Genomic DNA, 22,640 nt, shown 5'->3' with positions numbered 1-22,640 from the left:
TAAAAGCATGTTCAAACGGTGCATGTTTGAGGGAGATGGAGGGAGGGTATGTGAAGGTAAAGAGGTTGGTAGTTAATGTGCATGTGTGACAGGGTATGTTCGGTCAAGATAGAGTAAAGAATAGGCGATAATTTATGAAGAAGAAAGGTGAAGGGAACCCGTGTGAAATAACTTAAGCACGTTAAAGAAGTAGGAAATGGATATGGGGAGGATTTGGCAAGACCGTCAATAAAGCGGTATGGTTATGAAATGGAATGGGGGTGCCAAGGGCCAGCCCAAGTGATGAGTTATTATAAGCGTAGGGACAGATGGGCTACAAATCAGGTTTGATTAGGTTTGTAAGGACGTCACTGGAGAAGGAATAAAGAAATGTGTGTTTTCTTGTTTTTTCATTTTAGCATTTACATGCAAATGGATTGTACATAACAGTTTTATAAACATTGTGATAGCATAAACTTTCACTTCAACAACAATGTACAATGATGTAATGGCATATGTTTTTGTTATTTGCAGTGACCCCTGAAGAAGGGCTGGTCATAGCCCGAAATGCACTGGGTTTTTAATAAACACTGCTTGTGGACGAATTATGCGTTGGTGCGGTTCTTGGATAAGAGGTCCGGATGGGCACACCTTGAGCACAAGAAACTTTGAAAATTAGCATGACATTTCCACGTGTGGAGCTAATGGGATCTAATTCAAAAGTTGAATATTTTTTGGAGTACACGGATTAAAGTGAATTACAAGCATGGAACAATGGGTAATTTTCCCCAAACAAGCTGTACGCCACTGAATAGCAATGCACAATATACCAAGGGGCCAGATTTGGGCAACTTTATGCCACCGTTTTGTAACGGTGACATACAAATTGTGGCACTCTTTAAAAAGTAGTCTGCTGCCTGGACCAGTACCCATTATATTGCAGAGCTGCCACTACTCCACCAGGACTGCAGCCACATTGCTTCTCTGGGAAAAATGCATGCGTTGCTTTTCCTTAAGTAGCTCAATGATTTTCACTGATCGTAAGTTGCTCTCACTAAAGAAAAGGTTGGAGACCGCTAATGTAGACATTTCACTTTACTGAAAACGATCAGTTTTATTAACAATCAAGGTATGAAAGGTGGACATTTCTGGACTAATGTGGCTTTAAAGGGTGACTAAATAACAGAACAAAAACTCAGTTTAGTTGTGGAAAATATATTCCTGCCATTGACTGACTTCAGTCTATGGTAACCTTCAGTCAACCTACCTTTGGAGCACCACATGCAGACAGGTGTGCAGCATCACAAAAGACACTAAAGACCCCAGACTTAAGATAAATGGGAAGCCTCAAAGATTAAAGCAAAGACGACAGCAGTAAGTCTTGTAGGACTCTACATTCATTCAGGTCTCAGGAATGAGAACGCTTGTGTAATGATACCAAATTGTCCCCACCCCAACAAGAAAGATTTGAAGCAACTCAGACCAGGATATCCAAGACAACCAAAAGGTACGCATTCAAATGTGGGAGAAGTGAGGAATCCAAAAACCAGAGAATTCAGCGCTCCAACTACCCATTTCAGAATGCCCTCTATACTGGTCACAAAGTTAATTTCTGCTCAATGATTAGGGTGATATATTTGCCAATGCTCTAATAAACATTTTCCAACATAACATTTCAACTGGACCGGAGACACATTTGGGCCAGCAGAGAGAACAGTGAGACATGATGGATAGAGCCTGGAGATCCAGGCTAGTACACAAAATCACACTGGAGAGACTACATTCTACACTGTGGGTCTCTGGACATAAAGGCTGTAACAAAAAGTAAGTCAGCAGAGGGACTAGATGAACTAAAGCAAAGCTAATGAAAGCAAACTATGAGAATCAACACAGATCTTGAAACGGAGGAGACTAAATTTAGACACAAACAAGCAAACATATCATTGGCACAGAAACACTTAGATTGGTAGGATATATAAATTTAGCACACAAAGGGGGAAATGCTATGTGGATATACAGCCATCAGTAATGGAAGATAACCTGGCTGCTAAACACCATCCCTGTCCCGTTAGAAATCTCACCTCCTTTCATTGCCAGTCTTGCATTCCTCCGAGCTACAATCCGGTCACATCTCCGGTGCCTGAAAATAGACAAAGAATTGTAAAAATACTCCCAGAGCCAGAGCAACCCACCCATCGACAAACTGCAAGAAGGAGGCAGGGAGGAGTGAAAAGAGGAGAGTTGCGACAGTAATTCAAAGCAAATTCATTCTAATTAGAACAATTGCAACCATTTTACTCAATGCCAGCACTCATAGCACCTTTCCTCCTTTGCCCTCTCTTCCCTCCCTCCAAATATACCCAGCAAAACAACGTTATCAGGAAAGCTGCCCCCAATGGTAAACATACACGCAGCATTGTTTCTTTGTGTTGGGCCCTCCAAACTTTGTTTTGTCCAGGCAGTTGATACACTTTCCGCAGTCGATTGGATTGAGGCAGCCCTTACACCGGCCACAGCGACCTTGTCGTAATTTCTTTCTGCCAGCCATAGGTCTAGCAATGCGAGTGGATGGTGCTGCTACTGCTTTACGAGGCTTCCGATGACTGCCAATGCTCTCAGATTCAGAACCTGAAGAACTCTCTGGACAGAGGAAAACAGAAGATCATTGAATTACAATTCGCCCATATAGCAAAGGAGTGTACTGAATTCATACCCAGAATCCTCAATACACGCTGCCCTATCTAAAAAAAAAAATCACGCTTTTGCTTTGTTCTCTGACCAGAAAACTCTTAAACTGTGTACTTATCTTTAGGATGAAGGTAAAATTGGTTAGGCCTTAAATGCTTGTGTGGTGCTAAGCCTTTAAAACTGCTGTCAGCATCATGTGGCAAGCAGGCTCTACCCCACGTAAGGATGCCATCACTAGTGGACACCCAACAGTTTGCATAGTGATGCAGGAGCTGAACTGGTTACAAATATCACAGACTAGAGAGTAAGCATATATTAACCCGGCCATCTTATACTGTGCTACATTAAGTGCTTTGCTGTCCTTCCCCATTTCCTTACATTACACACCTTAAGACTCTATAATCAGTCCTATGACAGCAACTACACACAGTCCACACTCTGCTCAGCATTACAAACAGGTAACCAGTGTCTCCAAGTTTACCCTCTACACGTACAAGTACCAACTCAGTTAATCATTTTTTCTGAACTATAGTAAGAGACCATTGATCCTGTAACCTATACCTTGGCACAGTGGGCAAGCTCTATTTGGTTTGAATTTAAATAATTCTTTGAGGGTACCATTCCCAATTGTCCGGTACTATCTTACAGGGTATGACTATGTACACAACGGCCTATTGTGACAAAGAATTAGTTGTACAGACTGAAATGATTCTACAGTGTATGCCCCTTGCCATGAGGCATTAAAAATGGTTCCCCAGAGTAAATAGAAGAGGTGCCCAGTTAATCACATCAACTCAGCCACTGTCCCGCTATTGAATTACTTACCGTTCACCTGGAGAGGTAGATCGATTATGTCCCTGTTTCGCAGAGGTAAGGCGCTGAGCCGTGGTACATCTTCTGTTAATGAAGCCCGAGGTTGCCCCAAAGCTACAGAGGCATGTCTGCATACATGCTTAATTCTTGGCCCCTGTTCACAAGAAATGAAGGTGTAATAAGATAAAAATTCTGAGACTTGAGAGAATCTTAAAAAGCGTAGCAATGTCCCAAAATGCATTATACCTGGACAATGTAAACTGAGGCACCCAAGCGCAGTACCAATAAGCACCACTACTTTTTAGCCACCGAGACAGGAGCTCTTGAATAATTTGTTTAGTTAGATGGTTGATAGTTCTTACTCCAATTTACTTTTACATGGGTAGGGATGTAAGCGTCTATGTGGGGTTTGTATAGCATGGATCGAGAAACGCACTGCCTTTGGCTGTGATGCTGGCAAAAACATATGTAACGTTAACAATGTTTGAAGGAGTTGAAGTCAAGCCTTGGCACGCACACAAGTCTTCATAGATCTTGGCTTAGGACAAAAGAGAAAATTAAGTGTTTAACATGGCATATATAATTTCAGATTTATAACTGTTCAGCTTATACACTGTGGAGAGTTAAGACTGGAAAGCGAGAGCAGTGTACAAAAGGTCGGAGACAGAACAACTATTTCAAATGAGAAGCATACCTAAAGTAGTGGTCAAACATGGGTAGTAGGAGGTATATATTTGTGATCACACAGTATTTGGAGTTCATAAACAACCACATTCAAATGGGAACCAAACATATTGTATTTGACCAAAGTTGACAAACTGTTTTTTGTAAGAAACACCAAGAAAGGACAACATACCTTATTATTAATCAAAATCAGAAAAATTAACAGCGTTATAAGCCGATGATACCCAACTTCTCATCTCCTTTGGACCAAATCCAGAAAAGATTAGCAGTAGCAGAGGGAGCACTTGTTGGAGAGTGATCATATGAAAATGATCCAAGTGTATATATAGGTTGAGGGGTCTGAGGTAGAGTATCGGTCTTAGAGTCCCGTCCTTTTTGGGTATTAGGAAGTACATCGAGTAAACCCCGGTTCCTTGATGTTGTAAGGGAACAGGCTCGATGGAGTGCTTTTGAAGCAGCGAGAGTGCCTCTTGTTTAAGAGCATGAGATGATCTGTGGACATTGGATGCTGCTTGGGTGGTATGTGTGGGGGTAGGTGTAAGTTCCAGGCAGTAACCATACTGGATAATCTGTCTTAACCACTTGTCTGTTGTGATGGAATTCCAGACAGGTAGGAACTGTGATAATCTTCCCCCGACTGGAGTGGAATGGTCTGGGGGGAGAGGAGGGAAGTCCCTGTTTTGTAGTGGGAGAGGTGCTCTATTGGGGGATGTTTGTGTAGTGGCTTTAAAGGAAGATGAAGTGTCTGCGCCCATGTTCTTGGAGGCTCCTCTATAGAAGGAGTGACGAAAGGAGCTACGCGTTTGTGGAGACTAACGCTCCCATGGACTTAGCAGTCTCAGTGTCTTTCTTCATCTTTTCAAGTGCAGTGTCTACAGCCGGGCCAAAAAGTTGTTCTTGGTTGAACGGCTGGTTGAGGATGGTAGTCTGGACCTCCTGCTTAAAGCCTGAAATGCGCAGCCAGGCATGTCGTCTAAGGAGTACACTGGTATTGATTGATCTAGAGGCAGTGTCTGCCGCGTCAAGTGCGCATTTAATTGACACGTTTCAAATTAGCTTGCCCTCTTGGATGAGATCATTTGCTTGGGTTTTATATTGGTCAGGCAAATGTTATAATAGGGCCCACTATGACTAACTGGAAACCCTATCAGATCTAGCCAGCAGTGCTTGCGTGTTGGCTATGCGCCAGTGATTGGCTGCCTGCGCAGCTACCCTTTTGCCAGAAGCGTCCAGTAATTTGGATTCTTTATCAGGGGGTGGCGCATCCCCGGAGGTTTGTGAGTTGGCGCGCTTTCTAGCATGGAAACTACTAGAGAATCCAAAGGCAGCTGTCCCTTAATGCAAGCAGGGTCTTCAGGGGCAGGTCTAGATTTCTTATCGATTCTAGGGTTAAGAATCCTGGCACGTACGGGATCCTTGAACACTTCAGGGGCATGCTTAATGACTCTTCATCATTGGCAATATTTGCACTGTCTTTTGACACGGTTCGAATGTATCCAAAAGGAAGTCCTCCTCTGCTGTGTCTGAATGCATTGTGACGCCGTGATAAACGGCAGCCCTATTAAGCAGTTGTCCAAAACCAATATTATCGTCCGGGGGAGATGGTTTTGATGGGTATGGCTGGGGGCTTGGGAGGACTGGTAGATCTGTTGGGACAGGGTACTCCCAATCATCTCATCTTGTGGTGGGTCGTCTGGATCTGTGAACGGGTCATTGGGGTCACCCCCCATCCCCTAGTCATCATCATCTGGAGGTGGTGTATGTGGTAGAGAAGTTACAGGCAGAGGTGGTGTAATAGATTTAGGGAGAGGAGGTGGGTTAGAAGGAAGTACAGGAGAAGGAGGCATAGGTGATTTAGCAGAGTCCTCCTTTTTCACAGGCACTGGAGTGGCAGGTACTGTGTCCAACTTCCTCTTCTTACATGGCACAGCTGTGACATGTCCTGTTTCAGGATTAATATAAATCTTTTTCTGCCTAGGATCGACAGGATCCGGGTGAAAAAGTTACTCTTCCTCGGGAACCGCCTTCGGTGCCGATTTTTTTCAGTTCCGAGTGTGGCTGGTGTTTTATGCTGTTTGGCCTTAATAGGCGTAGTAGAGTTCTTAGGCTTGTCTTTTCATTCCGAGGATCTTGGTTTCGGAGCCGAAGCGGGATCTTTAGGCTTGGAAGCGTTCGAAGCCGGCGTATCCACGGACCGAGGTTTTCGGGGCCGATTTGTCTTTGGAGGTGGAAGGCGTCGGAACCGAATGTCCCTTTGGCTTCGGTGCCAGCAGGACGATTACATGAGGTTTGCTCAGTCCCGAGCTACCGGATGGCTGGTCTTTTTCCTTCGGAGCCGGGCCTGGAGGCGGGGCTTCTGAAGTGTGTTTTCGATCGCGACTGGGGCCAACAGGCGAAGTCTTGACCAGTGCCTTCGGTTTTGGTGGCGGGGTTGGGGTAGGGGGGCAGTAGTACTCACACGACCAGGAATGACGGGGTTGTCTGAGTCTTCTGGCTCAGACATGGAGAGCTTCAGAATCTTCTTCCGGGACATCCGGGCCTTGGAAAATGTCCTCTGGACCCCTTCGATCTCGAATAGTCTTCTTTGATTGAAAGGATGAGCAGGCTGGACGGCTGGACTCGTTTTTTTCAGCTGAGAGGCACATGTTGCAGACCCTGTGATGGTCACTGTGCAGGAATTTTGCTCCACACTGAGGGCATTTCTTGAATGGCGTCCTATCTGTGAGCCGTAGGCCTCACAGAGTGGATAGGCCCAGCAGCCCGCGTCGAAGATATTCAAAGTCAATCCGAAGAGTTTGTGGAAGTTTTGTGCGTCGAAAAGTTTGAAATGGAGATTTTGAACCGGAGCGCAAAAGTTGCATCCGAACCCAATGGCAGAAAAAAAACAATATAAGGGTGGAGTCGATGCCCATGCGCACTATCGTCCAAGGGAGGAGTCACCTACCTCGTGACTGCAAAGATTTCTTCCAAGATAACAACAAGGTGCAAGCATCCGAGCTCAACACCAGATGGCGATCTAATGCAAGTGTGTGATCTGCAGCTCTTATGCCTCGAACATGGTGTCGCTTCCTTTGAACATCTGAATGCGCGTGAGAGAGAGGGGGGGGGGGAGCAGGAGGCGAACCCAGGCGTGGTGCGTGCGCAGTCTGCTCTGTTTGGAAGCACTGCAATCGTGCTTGTGGCGGGCCCCTGCTCGCTCCCGCAAGCTGGATGCCGCAACAAGCACCAGTGTGTGCTTCCAAAAAGAGCAGAGCGACTGCTAACGGTCCTCCTATGCAGCGCATGCGCACTGCATAGGCAAGACCTAAAAACAAGAGAAGACACTTTGATTGAGAAACCGAATACTCTGAATGAGAATGAAGCTCCGCGCTTTGTCACCAAGTATAGTAAAGAAAGTGGTAGAATTGTTATTAACATGAGAAAATATTGGCATCTAATTTCGGGAAATCCTGACGTAGGAAAATTACTGGTACAAAGCCAGTCGTCCCCTACAGGAAAACGACGAATCTCAGACCTACTAGTAAAGAGTCATTTTCAATCTAAACAGCAAACCAAATTGGTTAACAGATCAACATAAAGGGTTCAGAAAATGTAACTCATGTAAAGCCTGCAAAATAGGAAAGAATATGACCACTATTCTGGAACCCAATGGTAAAACAATTGCTATCGATCAAAATCACCTGCACCTATAAGTTTGTAATTTACATTATAGAATGTACATGTGGGATGAACTACATCGGCAGTACCACATGCATGCTCAAACTGATTTTGGGGCACATTCGTGCAGTAAAGAATGGGGACATGGCGTACGCTACAGCGGAACACATGAGCAAATGCCAAAAAGGTGACTGGAGAACTATGGCTTCTTATGGAATCAAAATGATAACTCAAGGAGAACGTGGTAGGGATAGAGTCAGGATGTTACGCCAAATGGAATCCAGCTTCATTATGAGACTCAGGACTAAAAGCCCTAGGGGCATAAATAATGACGAACTCTTTGTAAACCTTGAATAATACGTCTGCTGATATGCAAGTTGCTGATTGCCGCTCTATAACTGATTGAGTGTTTTAGATGCATAAATAGGGTACTATACACGAATGTCTGGAATAGGACATGTGAACATCCAATGTTAAGCATAGCAATTGAAAGCACCGGTGCTGTGAAATATATGGTGTTGCTCGTAATGTAGAAGTCACAAATGCATCTAGAATATGAATCGGGTACTATACCTCATTTAACAAGGTCAACTGGATATAGAGCGGTCAAAACACATTAAACGTAATTGACAGACAGGCTTAAACATATCTGTAATAGGTAATCAATATGCGTAATGATGGCAATCGCAGAGTGTGTAAATATCTGACACAATGCTCATTATCTTTCTCGTAAATATGTATAAAGTTTGGGACATGTGAAAAGTAACTAGACATTCTCACACACACACACAATACAGTAGGACCCTGTGCTGATTACAAAGGTCCAAAATGCATCAACACAAAATGGAAATCAACCATAGCAACATTACATTCATTGGATCAAGCAAAAAAAAAAAAAAACACTGAAGACAGATGCACCACTGGACTTGTATGGTTTCCTAATAACTGATCTCAATAAATCTGCCTTGCATACAGGCCTAACACTACAACTCTACCCCTTTTAACTTTAACCCTTATCGGGCCCCATTTGTTTCAACGATACATTCTTAGAATCACAAAACATTGAACTACTTTCTAGACCTTTCACCTCATAAATGAAGGCACATCTCCTTTGTGGAGGGTGTAATTTCACACGTCATGCTGTTTTTTCAAGCAATCTGGATTTCAAACACCAATTTCACTGGATCACAGAAAGTATCACTATATTAACCTTTTTAATTTCATTTCAATACAAATTGGGGGCCTTCCATAAACTGTGCAAAATTATCCTTTCTTCAAGTTTTAAATCATACACTGCAACTAATAAAGTTGGAAACAGACTGTTCTATAGGATACTTCTTTTAAAAAAAAAAACATACTACTGTACTTATTAATGAAGCAAGAGAGGGTTGTCCTGTTCTATATTATACCACCACTCACACTTAAGAACCACCAACAGGCTTTGTTCTGCTTATATTGACCACCATCTTTCATTAAATCCCCATCCCTTCCTCTCACTCTTTACGCCACCAAACCATTTATCCTCAAAAAATAAGTCTACAATTACTAAAGGCTATCAAAATCACCTGGCTTCTTGACTTCTTTCCAGCCCTAAGACATTCAACTGTGGACCTCCTTTTATTTCCTGGCGTAAGAAAGCCTTTCTTCTCCATGGCGAGACCAGGGAACGATGACTGTCAGTAAACAAACAGATTGCAACCACCAATTTTGAAACTAAAAACAAACCAAGAAGACTCCGCTTCCTAAGCTAGCAAGTTCATAACTAGAAAGAGACAGTAAAGGAGGGAGGTGGGGGGGAGGGGGTAATAGATAAAATCCCACAATCGTTAGGGTGCGATACCAGTGATGTTAACACAGGTATCAACCTATCACAACACAATGCTTCTGCAAGATGAAATACAAAATTCACAAATTGTTTGAAAAATGCATCTACCAGTGAAACCACAACCATCTCTGGCCTTAGGTACTCGACCCCTCGTGCAGGTTATACAATGTGTGTTTGCCAACAAAATGAATACTATTAACAGCCTAGTTGTCAAATGGACATACATGCTTACAGTAGTCTAAGAGCATTAGTTGTGAGGTAAATTCTATGGGGTTCCCTATTTACCAGATGATTCCTTCAGTACATAGCAGTTGAAGGGCATAACCAAGCCAGGGGCAAAGACCCACTGGTTTATAACCACACCCATGGTAGTTGGTAGTTTTTTTGGGGTCAATTTTGTGGAGGAAATTGGGAGAATAGTACAGACTATTGAGAAATTTGAAGTCTATTAACTTATGCCTAATTAATAGACACCATCTTGGTTTATATGCAGCAGTATTTCTTTACCACTAGGTCAATCCATTCCCAAAAATCAGTTTCCCCATCAGTCTAGTGTCGTCTATTCATGGTTACAGCAAGGCAATCAGTGTATGAACTACATTACAGAGATATACAGCCTTAACTGCACGGATCTTTGAGTATCTGCATAATCAGGGTGAATTCTTGGGCAGTTCATTGGGGAATAAACGTCACTGGGTAAGAACAGCATGTCTCAGCCTAAAATAATCTAACATCTCTACAGGAATCAATGCTCTCACCCTGAAACTGTACCAGCGATATAAACTCCTTGGTCAAATAGATCCGTCCTGCTTTCAGAATAGAAGATCATTTTAATCAACTCATCAATCATGAAGTGCCAGATTAGCAATTTATGACATTTCTGGTTAGCAGACGTGGGAAAGCCCACGCTTCCTCACCATGATCCACGACGACCAATCAGGACAACCTACAGTCTGGAAAAGACATGCGTGTCTAGGCAAGGGGTTCGCTATGCTAGTTTGGGTCCTGTATCTCATGGATTTCTTTCTATTGGTAAATGTGGTGCTTTGCATTTGGGGGGGGGGGGGGGATGAGCCATTTAATCACAGTGTCACTGGGCAACTAAGTAGGATCTTTCCATGTGTGGAACTTTGCTACCCTCCTTTTCATAAGGAAAATTGAAGGTTTCCCATTCGAGTCTCAGGCCTTTACAATTCCAAACCAGTCTAGTGAGCAAGGATTGTAATTCCGCAAAGAAGGGTCTACCCGGGAGAATAGGTACGTTGTTAAAGAGAGCAAGAAGTAGTCATGGGGGGGTTCGGAATTACATACAAAACAGTACAGCAAAATTTGATAATGTAATACGAAGTTTAAACATTGATATTTTGAGCTTTACGTAATAAGTTTGTATGATTTTGAAGCGTCATTTCACTGTAGTGATACATTTTGATAGCTTTAGCGATGCCATTCTTTAGGATTATTGTAGTGCAACCATGGGCAGTTCAGCACACATGAATCTATTCATTTGATTTGGGGATTTTTATGTTTATTTTGATTGTCTTCTGGCTCATTCCGTCCCATTTTGATATTTGGAATTAGAAGGAACTAAGATTAATCTTGAATTTTTCATGGTTTCTCTTACTCCAGGATACAGGATCTTGCAACGTTATACAGCATGCCGGTCACTGTTTCTACCTTTTTTGGTTTGAACACACCCCATCTTTCTTTACTACTTCTGTTCACCATTTTTCTTATCATTCTTTGACTTTTGTTAGTTATTTTCCCTAGACTTGACTGATTCTTTGTTTACACTTAGCGCTTTCTGAAGCGTTACTATCTGATGTTCTCTTTCACTAGATCTTAGTCTAGAGGGCCCCTGAGGATTGTCCATGGAACTTGCATCTCATGTCCATATTATGAGATGATCTCGGTGTTATGAAGGCCACACTAAAGTTCTAGAGTTAGGACCCAACTAACTTTGCATGTACATATGGATGTTATGTCAAAATCTTGTTAATAAACAAGTGACATTTTAACATATTTTTTCAGCCATGAAGAAACTGATACGAGTCAGCAAAACACGTTTTGGCAACTTCAGTGTCTGTATAATTTCAAGGCTTATGTTTATATTCTGTATTTATGTGGTAACTTTTAATGTCGACATCTTGATATATACTCACATTGTATGAATCTACACGATCAATATGTTTTGTACCCGAGAACTATTTGTACCCGAGAACTATTTGTTTATCCCTTTAAATACAACTTCGCATTACAAAATCTAACTTTGCTGTACTGTTTTGTGCAAAATTCCCAACTCACCACGACTCCTTGATCTTTGTTTAATGTGCGTCAGAAGGATAACTGACATAGTGGGTGAGTGTGCAGGGCCTCAAGCTTGAATTATCCACTGGGTTTTAGAGATGTTGTTAAAGAGGTAGAGAAGTCTAGTGAGTACCAACCTTTTAATAATGGCGGTCCAACCCACCATAGCCAATAGTAGCGTAAGCCATCACTATTTGCCCACTCAATGTAGTTTTCTATTCAATAATTGCCAATAAATTACGCTCTGGTCCTTAACGTACAATATAAAATCAGCATATAAGATACAAAAGTATTTGTTTGTATGAAAATGCAATTTCTATGCAAATGGTTCTTGTGCAGTTAAGTTGCTAAAGGCTCCATGGCTAGTGCAAAGAGGACAGGTGAGAGCAGTTAGCTCCCCTGCTTGCCTCAAAAATAGGAAATGCTGTTATGCATCCATTTTCACTCTAGTTGTAGGATCGGCATAAAGTAGTTCTGGAGTGCCCAGAATGTTCGAGCCAATCCCCAATCATAATGCACTGACTAGGAATGGCCTCAAGCGAGTCAGTCTTCTATGCATTCAGAAAAAAAACAAGGTATTGACATTTTGGAAGGTTGGGGGGGGGGGGGGGGGGGGGGGGAGCGTAGGTATCTGGTGCGTCAGGGAAAAGTTTTTGAAGCAACCCTACCCGGTATGAAACCTGACTGTTTAGACACCAGGACTTAAGAGGGCTGAGCAGGTTAGCAATCACTCCGACCAGGATCACCTAGGCTCATGAGAAAGCGTGGTCATATAAACTACAATCCTGAGGATTTCTACAAGTTTTTCAAATAACCATTACCAAGGTCTCTGACTGTAGGGAATAGTAGTGCTGCTTTGACTGGCTCTTTATGGAAGTCAGCCAAACAAGGGGCCAAAATAATATTGAAGACCTTCTAAAGCTTAGCTCGAAGGTCATCCAAGCCTGGAAATTAACCACCTCCCCGTGCCTCAATATCGAGCGCTCTCTCTTGTGCATGTTTTTGTTCTAGTAGTAAAGATTATTTAATCTAAGTATTACTCTATTTTTTGCAGGGTTTGCAGTCAATTCTACTCGTGGAAAGTTTTCACATTAGGCAATGAACTTGTGTAAAATATTCTCACCCCCTCTCCCCCATCATCTCTCTTGAGGCACATTTAGAGGATTAGATTTAGATGGGCGTTTTCTAGTAGCCAAGAGTGTTCCAGCAGTTTGCTCTGCCTCACCAAAACTACCGGCTTGAACATTCTTACCAAGGTAGAGGCCATCTCTCTGTCCGTTCCCTCTAGTCCCACATTCCCGGCGACAGAGTCCCTGAAAAATAGTCAGATCGCATTGCAAATCCCGTTTTTAGACTAACTCCAGCTGTGTATGGATAGAGTGGGGTAATAAATCTCACAAATCTGCTCAGCGTGAATCCCCGAATGTATGCTGTAAACGCCTCGCAAACTGTGGGACAGCTACCAATGATATTATATTTATGTCAAAGAACTCTACAATGGCCTTTTGCAAATTACATCAGAAGTCATGGTCATTCATTCTGGGATCCATGGGGTCAAACTCAGTGAGTGAGGTGGCAGGGTCAACGAAGTAACTAAAAAGAACAACAAATTCTGCAATTTTATTTATTTCACCGTCAGGAAACTGAAAACGAAATGCATTTTAAACTAATTAGTGGCAAATGCGAAGATGGGGCTGGGAGGAGGGATGCCTGTGCAGATCTTGAGTCACAGAACCGAATCCCAGCAGGGGCAGTGAGGCATGGTAGCTTGTGCATTTATAGAGCTACGAGGTCCTAGCCCGTGACAGAAAGCACTGTGAATATTTAGGTCAGTATTTATATCTACATACTTTGCAGAGATGTAGGCATCATAAGTGCTGCATTTGCAGTGGCCCAGTGCACACTTGTTGCGCCAGTATTGTTCTGGGGCTCGGAGCTATGGACCAGGGGAGTGGAAAATTGAAGAGGAGACAACTTCGTTCAAGCATCAGAAATGTGAGGGAGGGGAATGAGGCAAGATGGGAGCCCATGTTTTTAACAAAGGGCAGAGGAGACAGCCCACTTCACAAAGCCTTAACAATCACCATAATTATCGCTTTTTTTTCTTTAAAGAAAGACAAAGGCTATGGTGGCTCATTTTCCTTTCTACTCTTAGGACCAACGCACCTTCGCTGCACAAATGGGGGCTACACATGGGAGCTCAATTTTTCTCTGAAAGGGAGGAGACGTGGCCCAATGGTGAGAGCTGGCAACTTTGGAACATCCAGGTATATCATTTGGGGCAAATTACCCAATCTCACGGTCTTTAAAAAAAGAAAAAACACAATGGCCTGACCTTGTGTAACTGGTGTTCATGTAAAATGATCAAGTGACCTTGCGACCAGCCGGCACTATATAAAAGAAAAGTGCAACACATATATATAAATATAGCACCGTTCTCAAAGTGCTGATTGAGCCTATCAGTTCTCATCTGTTAACTCACTTAGAAACTATTAATAAAAAGGATAATCGGAGAGCTACAAATGAACTTACTAAAAGGAGACTTCACCTGCATAACGAACTCCATCCCCCATCATGCACCAGGGGAAGGTGGGATGAGAACACGCCCAGTGGTGGAGGGATGGGCTCCAATAAATAGTTGGTTAACAATTCATGCAGGCTTCGTATGTGCTTTCTTTGCCCAGGAAGAAGGGGCCACGAGCCCTGAAACGCGTCGCCAGTGTTAATTTTAAACGGAGGAAACCGAAAGGCTGCACAGCGAAAAGAGGTCAAAGAGAAGTTTATTGCCGAACCTCGAACCTGACGCGATTCGGGCCTCTAAAGCCCTTGCTCACAAGTCACACATATATATATCACCACAAAAAACTCCTCCCAAAAGAAAGAGCAGAGGCCACATCGGGGGACAGAGGAAGCTTCTTTATTTCAATTGTTTGGCGAATGCATTTCGGCCTGATTCGGCCTTCGTCAGCGCCGTGATGTGTCAGGGGGCTTTTTCACTCAGTGCATAAATATATCTTGCCGCACTACAATTGGTAGTGTGCTCTCCTAATGCTTCAGGGCACTTTGTTTGAGAGTGTATATATATATATATATATATATATATATATATATATATATATATATATATATATATATATATATATATATATATATATATATATATATATATATATATATATATATATATATATATATATATATATATATATATATATATATATATATATATATATATATATATATATATATATGTGTGTGTGTGTGTTCCATCAAATTGCCGAAGCCTTGGAAGTGCACACTCGAACTCAACCATCCGGCTTTCTCTCAAGGGCATAATCTTGCGCTGCTGCTCCGTAGTAAAATACATTGACCTGACGCGTTTCTAGGCACTTGCCTTTCATCAGAGGTCGCTCAAAATGAATGAGAAGGGAGTGTCTGGTTTTGTTATTGATTTAATTACATACCCCGCCCTCGTGGAATCAGCTGAGTGCTTGCGGTGCATGTTGGGAATAGAAGTCCATCCAGACAAGTAATCACCTTGGTAGGTCCCTTTCAACATTACATTTTGGAATTCTTTCACCCATCGTGGGCCCCAGAGTGGAGTGCAAGTTTCTTTAGCCCTAGTTCATCGAGCCGCATCCGGCTAAAGAAACTTGCACTCCACTCTGGGGCCCACGATGGGTGAAAGAATTCCAAAATGTAATGTTGAAAGGGACCTACCAAGGTGATTACTTGTCTGGATGGACTTCTATTCCCAACATGCACCGCAAGCACTCAGCTGATTCCACGAGGGCGGGGCATGTAATTAAATCAATAACAAAACCAGACACTCCCTTCTCATTCATTTTGAGCGGCCTCTGATGAAAGGCAAGTGCCTAGAAACGCGTCAGGTCAATGTATTTTACTACGGAGCAGCAGCGCAAGATTATGCCCTTGAGAGAAAGCCGGATGGTTGAGTTCAACGAGTGTGCACTTCCAAGGCTTCGGCAATTTGATGGAACATACATATATACATATACATATATATATATATATATATATATATATATATATATATATATATATATATATATATATATATATATATATATATATATATATATATTACCTACTGGCGGTCGCCAGTAGGTAGTTATAGTTAGGATCACGTTTCCATAGGAAATCCGCAACATTCTATTTTGAATAACTTTGGCGCCGGTTGACGAATCCTCGAATTTTTCAAAATAGGTGGGGCGCTACGCTCCGCTCCTACCCTGAAAGTCTCGGGGGGATTCGTCAAGCGGGGGCTGAGATAAAAGGGGGGTCCCAAAACGCGTTTTTCCCATGCATTTTTCCATAGGACCTTTAGACACAGCTACAGCCCGAACGGCTGAACAGAATTACTTGAAATTTGGCAGAGAGGTAGTCCTCAGGTCAAGGAAGTGCCTTTTGTAGGTTTGGTGTAAATCTGTTCAGTAGATTGAGAAAATAGCCTTTAAATCAATATATACATCTGAGCCAGCTTACGGTGCGCTTACGGTACGCTTACTGTACGCGTACGGTGGCGTGCGCGAGCGCGATTCTGATTGGTTTTTAGAGCTTAGTAAACATTCGAATCGGTCGAAACCAGGAAGCGGCGGCCGCCATTTTCTCTCTCGCACTCTGAGGGGGGAGCTGATAAATGCCAAAAACATATAAAGGGGCTGTTTAGACAGCACCCATGCACATAACCATGTTAGTTGAGTCTTCAAAGATCCCCCAAGGCAAAAAACGGTAATTTTTTATTTTTCGAAAATTTTGCCGATTACGCTTACCGTACGCTTACCGTACGCGTACGGTAAAAAATTATTAAAAAAAAAAACCCACTCTCTCCACCCCGTGTGCAAATGGTGGCCGAAGGCCACCATTTGTGCATGGCATATAAGAGCTTACAGCATTTCCCAAGAAAATTTCAACAGATTACCTATCACAAGGAAGCGCATAATATGTCCTCCATGTGCGCACGGTGCGCGAAGCGCATCGTGCGTACATGGCCCATCTAGCGTAACGTGGGCACGCGGTGCGCGTAGCGCACCGCGTGCCCACCGTGCGTGCACGGCACTAACTGCGTAAAGTGGGCGCGCGGTGCGCGAAGCGCACCGCGTGCTCACGGTGCGCGCACGGTGCGCGCACGGAACGAACTGCGTTAAGTGGGCGCGCACGCCAAGAATGGCGTAAAGTAACTTAGCATTTAAAAAAACTTACAAATTCACTGAAAAAACCATAGGTTTCACACACGTTATAGTTAGGAATTAGCATTTAAAAAACCTTGCAAATTCACTGAAAAAAACATAGGTTTCACACATGTTATAGTTAGCGGAAATTTTACTGATAAAAAACCAATGAAATTCCCCCGTTATAGTTAGTGCAGGAAACTATAACTCACGCGACCGCAATCTTCTGCTGATGACATATGTGTCTTTATGAAAAAAAAATATTTGTAATATATGTATAGCTAAAAATTTATGGAAGAAGACATGGGCAAATAAGTGTCTAAATACAGTATTAGCATCAGCAGAGGATTGCGGTCGCGTGAGTTATAGTTTCCTGCACTAACTATAACGGGGGAATTTCATTGGTTTTTTATCAGTAAAATTTCCGCTAACTATAACATGTGTGAAACCTATGGTTTTTTCAGTGAAATATATATATATATATATATATATATATATATATATATATATATATTCACTGAAAAAACCATGGGTTAAACACACGTTATAGTTAGGAATTAGCATTTAAAAAACCTTAGAAATTCAATGAAAAAACCAAAGGTTTCACACATGTTATAGTTAGCTGGACATTTCACTCGTAAAAAACCAATGAAATTCCCCCGTTATAGTTAGTTCAGCTAACTATAACTCGCGCGCCCGCAATGTACTACTGATGACGTCACATATTACATCACTCATGACATGGTCAGTGACATCACTCATGACATCACTGATGACATCTCAAATGACATCACTGATGACATCATCCTTGTGACAGAGTGGTAGACCTCCTCTCACCCTAATATAACCTTTGATACAAACATTCAAAAATAGATACTAAAATTATCAAAACAATGGACATACCAATAACAGTAACAACAACCTATTCAGTATTTCTAAGATCCACATAAACATCCACTCATCCACCAACAATCCTATACAGTCACTCATACATGTACTCACACATCATATGTACTCATACACCTAAACATCCTGTAACACAATTCCACTCATCCATAGAGTTACTCACACACATAGTCACTCATGCTAATAAAGAAACAAACATCAATTTACTTGCATATACAGTTATACACACACCAGCACACTTACTTTAACAGAAACTTACACATACTTAGTCTTTTTAACAATCACTTATAGAAACACATACTTATTCATACAGGAACTCTTTCAATCTCTCACTCTCACATATACTCACTTATATACACCAATAGTGACATATACTAGTTTAAAACATATGTAGTTACTCATAGAGACACTATTGAGACAGTCATTCACTCACTAACACATCCATGCATACAGTCATCCACCCATACAGTCCTGCACACATGCTGTCTTCAACACATACAAAGAGTGAGTCACTCATTCATGCACCTATGCACTACATAATACCCCCCACCGAACCATGCAGACACTCATAGTGATACTCAAAAAACCAACTAATAACCTCTATAGACACTCATGTAGCTACTCACCAACCCATGCAGCCACTTATACACAAAGTGAGAGACTGATAGATATTTACATATTTAAACATTACTCAGTAAGCCATGTATTCAATAAGATACACTTAATCAGTCAGTAATACAATCAATTTTTCAAAAACAAATCATCCACTTAGACACTTATATACCCATTGATTCTTCCATCGACCTTGAGATATACATATATAAAACATATTTAATTTTCAGAAAAACACACATTCACTGGATGATGTCATCAGTGATGTCATTTGAGATGTCATCAGTGATGTCATGAGTGATGTCACTGACCATGTCATGAGTGATGTAATATGTGACGTCATCAGTAGTACATTGCGGGCGCGCGAGTTATAGTTAGCTGAACTAACTATAACGGGGGAATTTCATTGGTTTTTTACGAGTGAAATGTCCAGCTAACTATAACATGTGTGAAACCTTTGGTTTTTTCATTGAATATATATATATATATATATATATATATATATATTCACTGAAAAAACCATAGGTTTCACACATGTTATAGTTAGCTGGACATTTTACTGATAAAAAACCAATGAAATTCCCCCGTTATAGTTACTGTAGGCAACTATAACTCACGCGACCGCAATCCTCTGCTGATGCTAATACTGTATTTAGACACTTATTTGCCCATATCTTCTTCCATTAAATTTTAGCTATACATATATTACAAATATTTTTTTTTCATAAAGACACATATGTCATCAGCAGAGGATTACGGTCGCGTGAGTTATAGTTGCCTACAGTAACTATAACGGGGGAATTTCATTGGTTTTTTATCAGTAAAATGTCCAGCTAACTATAACATGTGTGAAACCTATGGTTTTTTCAGTGAATTAGCAAGGTTTTTTAAATGCTATTTCCTAACTATAACGTGTGTGAAACCTATGGTTTTTTCAGTGAATTTGTACGGTTTTTTAAATGCTAAGTTACTTTACGCCATTTGTGGCGTGCGCGCCCACTTAACGCAGTTCGTTCCGTGCACGGTTTTTATCAACTTTAATAAGCCCTGTACATTTGGTGGCCTTCGGCCACCAAAAGCACAGGGGGTGAGGTCAATGTGGATAGTGTTTTTTTTATTTCGATTTTATAATTTCATGTTGCCAAAATTACGTTTTTTTTCTCTATTAATAAGCCCTGCACATTTGGTGGCCTGCGGCCACCAAAAGCACAGGGGGTGGGGTAAGTGTGGATAGTGTTTTTTTTATTTTTATTTTTTTACCGTAAGCGTACGGTAAGCTTACGGTAAGCGTACGGTAAGCGTACCCCGCGAAATTGCCGAAAAAAAAATAAAACCGTTTTTGCTCTTGGGGGATGTTTGGGGACTCCCTCAACATGACTATGTGGGAGGGAGTTGTCAAAACAGCCCCGTAACATGTTTTTGGCCATCATGTTTGATAAACAACACTCAGTGCGAGAGACAAAATGGCGGACGCCGCTTCCTGGTTTCGGCCGATTCGAATGTTTACTAAGATCTAAGAGCCAATCAGAATCGCGCTCGCGCACGCCACCGTAAGCTTACGGTAAGCGTACGGTAAGCGTACGGTAAGCGTACCGTAAGCAGGCTCAGATATATATATTGATTTAAAGGCTATTTTCTCAGAATCTACTGAACAGATTTACACCAAACCTACAAAAGGCACTTCCTTGACCTAGGGACTACCTCTCTGCCAAATTTCTAGTAATTCTGTTCAGCCGTTCGGGCTGTAGCTCGTTCTAAAGGTCCTATGGAAAAATGCATGGGAAAAACGCGTTTTGGGACCCCCCTTTTATCTCAGCCCCCGCTTGACGAATCCCCCCGAGACTTTCAGGGTAGGAGCGGAGCGTAGCGCCCCACCTATTTTGAGAAATTCGCGAGGATTCGTCGACCGGCGCCAAAGTTATTCAAAATAGAATGTTGAGGTTTTCCTATGGAAACGTGGTCCTAACTATAACTACCTACTGGCGACCGCCAGTAGGTAATATATATATATATATATATATATATATATATATATATATAAAGACAATGATTCTCTGCACCTCCAACCAAATGGCGAACAGAGACGCGAACCCAACGAAAAGAGGTCAAAGAGAAGTTTATTGCCGAACCTCGAACCTGACGAGTTTTGGGCCTCTAAAGCCCTTGCTCACAAGTTATATATATATATATATATATATATATATATATATATATATATATATATATATATATATATTCCAAATGAACTTGCTCCGCAATTGAAGATACCCACACAACGCTATGTTTCAACCTTCTTTATTCGGGAGGCAGCAGCGGACTCAGGGAGGACCTCACAGCGCAATGTTACACCACTTGCCTACGCGTTTCGAGAGTCAATCTCTTCCTCATGGCATGGTGTTAGTCGGGAGAGTGGAAGCATGGCCATTGATTTTGCACAGGTGATAAGCAGGTCTTGATCCCGCCCCAGTGGGCGTGTTTGTTGCAAAGCACCCTGGTAAACGTAGTCCAGAGTAGTAATGAAGGTCCATAGTGGGTGCCATTGCCATCTATCCCTCAGTGATTTTTGCCCATCGGGTCGCCGGCTGTCCCCTTCCGAGTTCGTTGCTGTAGTGATGCCCCTGCGAACAGGTACGTTGTTCCGTGTCTCGTGCCCCAGTTGTGGCACACGGATCTGCGGCGAGCAGCGGGGTTATCTTCGTGACCCGAGCTGGCCACACATATTCCAAATGAACTTGCTCCGCAATTGAAGATACCCACACAACGCTATGTTTCAACCTTCTTTATTCGGGAGGCAGCAGCGGACTCAGGGAGGACCTCACAGCGCAATGTTACACCACTTGCCTACGCGTTTCGAGAGTCAATCTCTTCCTCATGGCATGGTGTTAGTCGGGAGAGTGGAAGCATGGCCATTGATTTTGCACAGGTGATAAGCAGGTCTTGATCCCGCCCCAGTGGGCGTGTTTGTTGCAAAGCACCCTGGTAAACGTAGTCCAGAGTAGTAATGAAGGTCCATAGTGGGTGCCATTGCCATCTATCCCTCAGTGATTTTTGCCCATCGGGTCGCCGGCTGTCCCCTTCCGAGTTCGTTGCTGTAGTGATGCCCCTGCGAACAGGTACGTTGTTCCGTGTCTCGTGCCCCAGTTGTGGCACACGGATCTGCGGCGAGCAGCGGGGTTATCTTCGTGACCCGAGCTGGCCACACATATTCCAAATGAACTTGCTCCGCAATTGAAGATACCCACACAACGCTATGTTTCAACCTTCTTTATTCGGGAGGCAGCAGCGGACTCAGGGAGGACCTCACAGCGCAATGTTACACCACTTGCCTACGCGTTTCGAGAGTCAATCTCTTCCTCATGGCATGGTGTTAGTCGGGAGAGTGGAAGCATGGCCATTGATTTTGCACAGGTGATAAGCAGGTCTTGATCCCGCCCCAGTGGGCGTGTTTGTTGCAAAGCACCCTGGTAAACGTAGTCCAGAGTAGTAATGAAGGTCCATAGTGGGTGCCATTGCCATCTATCCCTCAGTGATTTTTGCCCATCGGGTCGCCGGCTGTCCCCTTCCGAGTTCGTTGCTGTAGTGATGCCCCTGCGAACAGGTACGTTGTTCCGTGTCTCGTGCCCCAGTTGTGGCACACGGATCTGCGGCGAGCAGCGGGGTTATCTTCGTGACCCGAGCTGGCCACACATATTCCAAATGAACTTGCTCCGCAATTGAAGATACCCACACAACGCTATGTTTCAACCTTCTTTATTCGGGAGGCAGCAGCGGACTCAGGGAGGACCTCACAGCGCAATGTTACACCACTTGCCTACGCGTTTCGAGAGTCAATCTCTTCCTCATGGCATGGTGTTAGTCGGGAGAGTGGAAGCATGGCCATTGATTTTGCACAGGTGATAAGCAGGTCTTGATCCCGCCCCAGTGGGCGTGTTTGTTGCAAAGCACCCTGGTAAACGTAGTCCAGAGTAGTAATGAAGGTC

The 22,640-nt window shown here is 42.7% G+C and overlaps 1 protein-coding gene across 2 annotated transcripts in view; it reads right to left on the bottom strand.

The window, feature by feature from the left end:
• KMT2B (lysine methyltransferase 2B) overlaps window positions 1–22,640 on the bottom strand; it is a 694,916-nt gene that overhangs the window by 579,358 nt on the left and 92,918 nt on the right. For both annotated transcript variants that reach the window (XM_085615911.1, XM_085615910.1), the window contains exons 4-6: window positions 3,493–3,634; window positions 2,388–2,619; window positions 2,061–2,119 (exon numbers count right to left, since the gene is read on the bottom strand). In XM_085615911.1, the coding sequence (XP_085472037.1) occupies window positions 2,061–2,119; window positions 2,388–2,619; window positions 3,493–3,634 (433 nt within the window). The remainder of the gene's footprint in view (window positions 1–2,060; window positions 2,120–2,387; window positions 2,620–3,492; window positions 3,635–22,640) is intronic.

The sequence above is a fragment of the Triturus cristatus genome, chromosome 7 (genome assembly GCF_964204655.1).
Source record: "Triturus cristatus chromosome 7, aTriCri1.1, whole genome shotgun sequence".
Lineage (NCBI taxonomy): Eukaryota > Metazoa > Chordata > Amphibia > Caudata > Salamandridae > Triturus > Triturus cristatus.
Note: the sequence above shows the minus strand (reverse complement) of the source record. Positions and strands in the feature narration are given on the sequence as shown.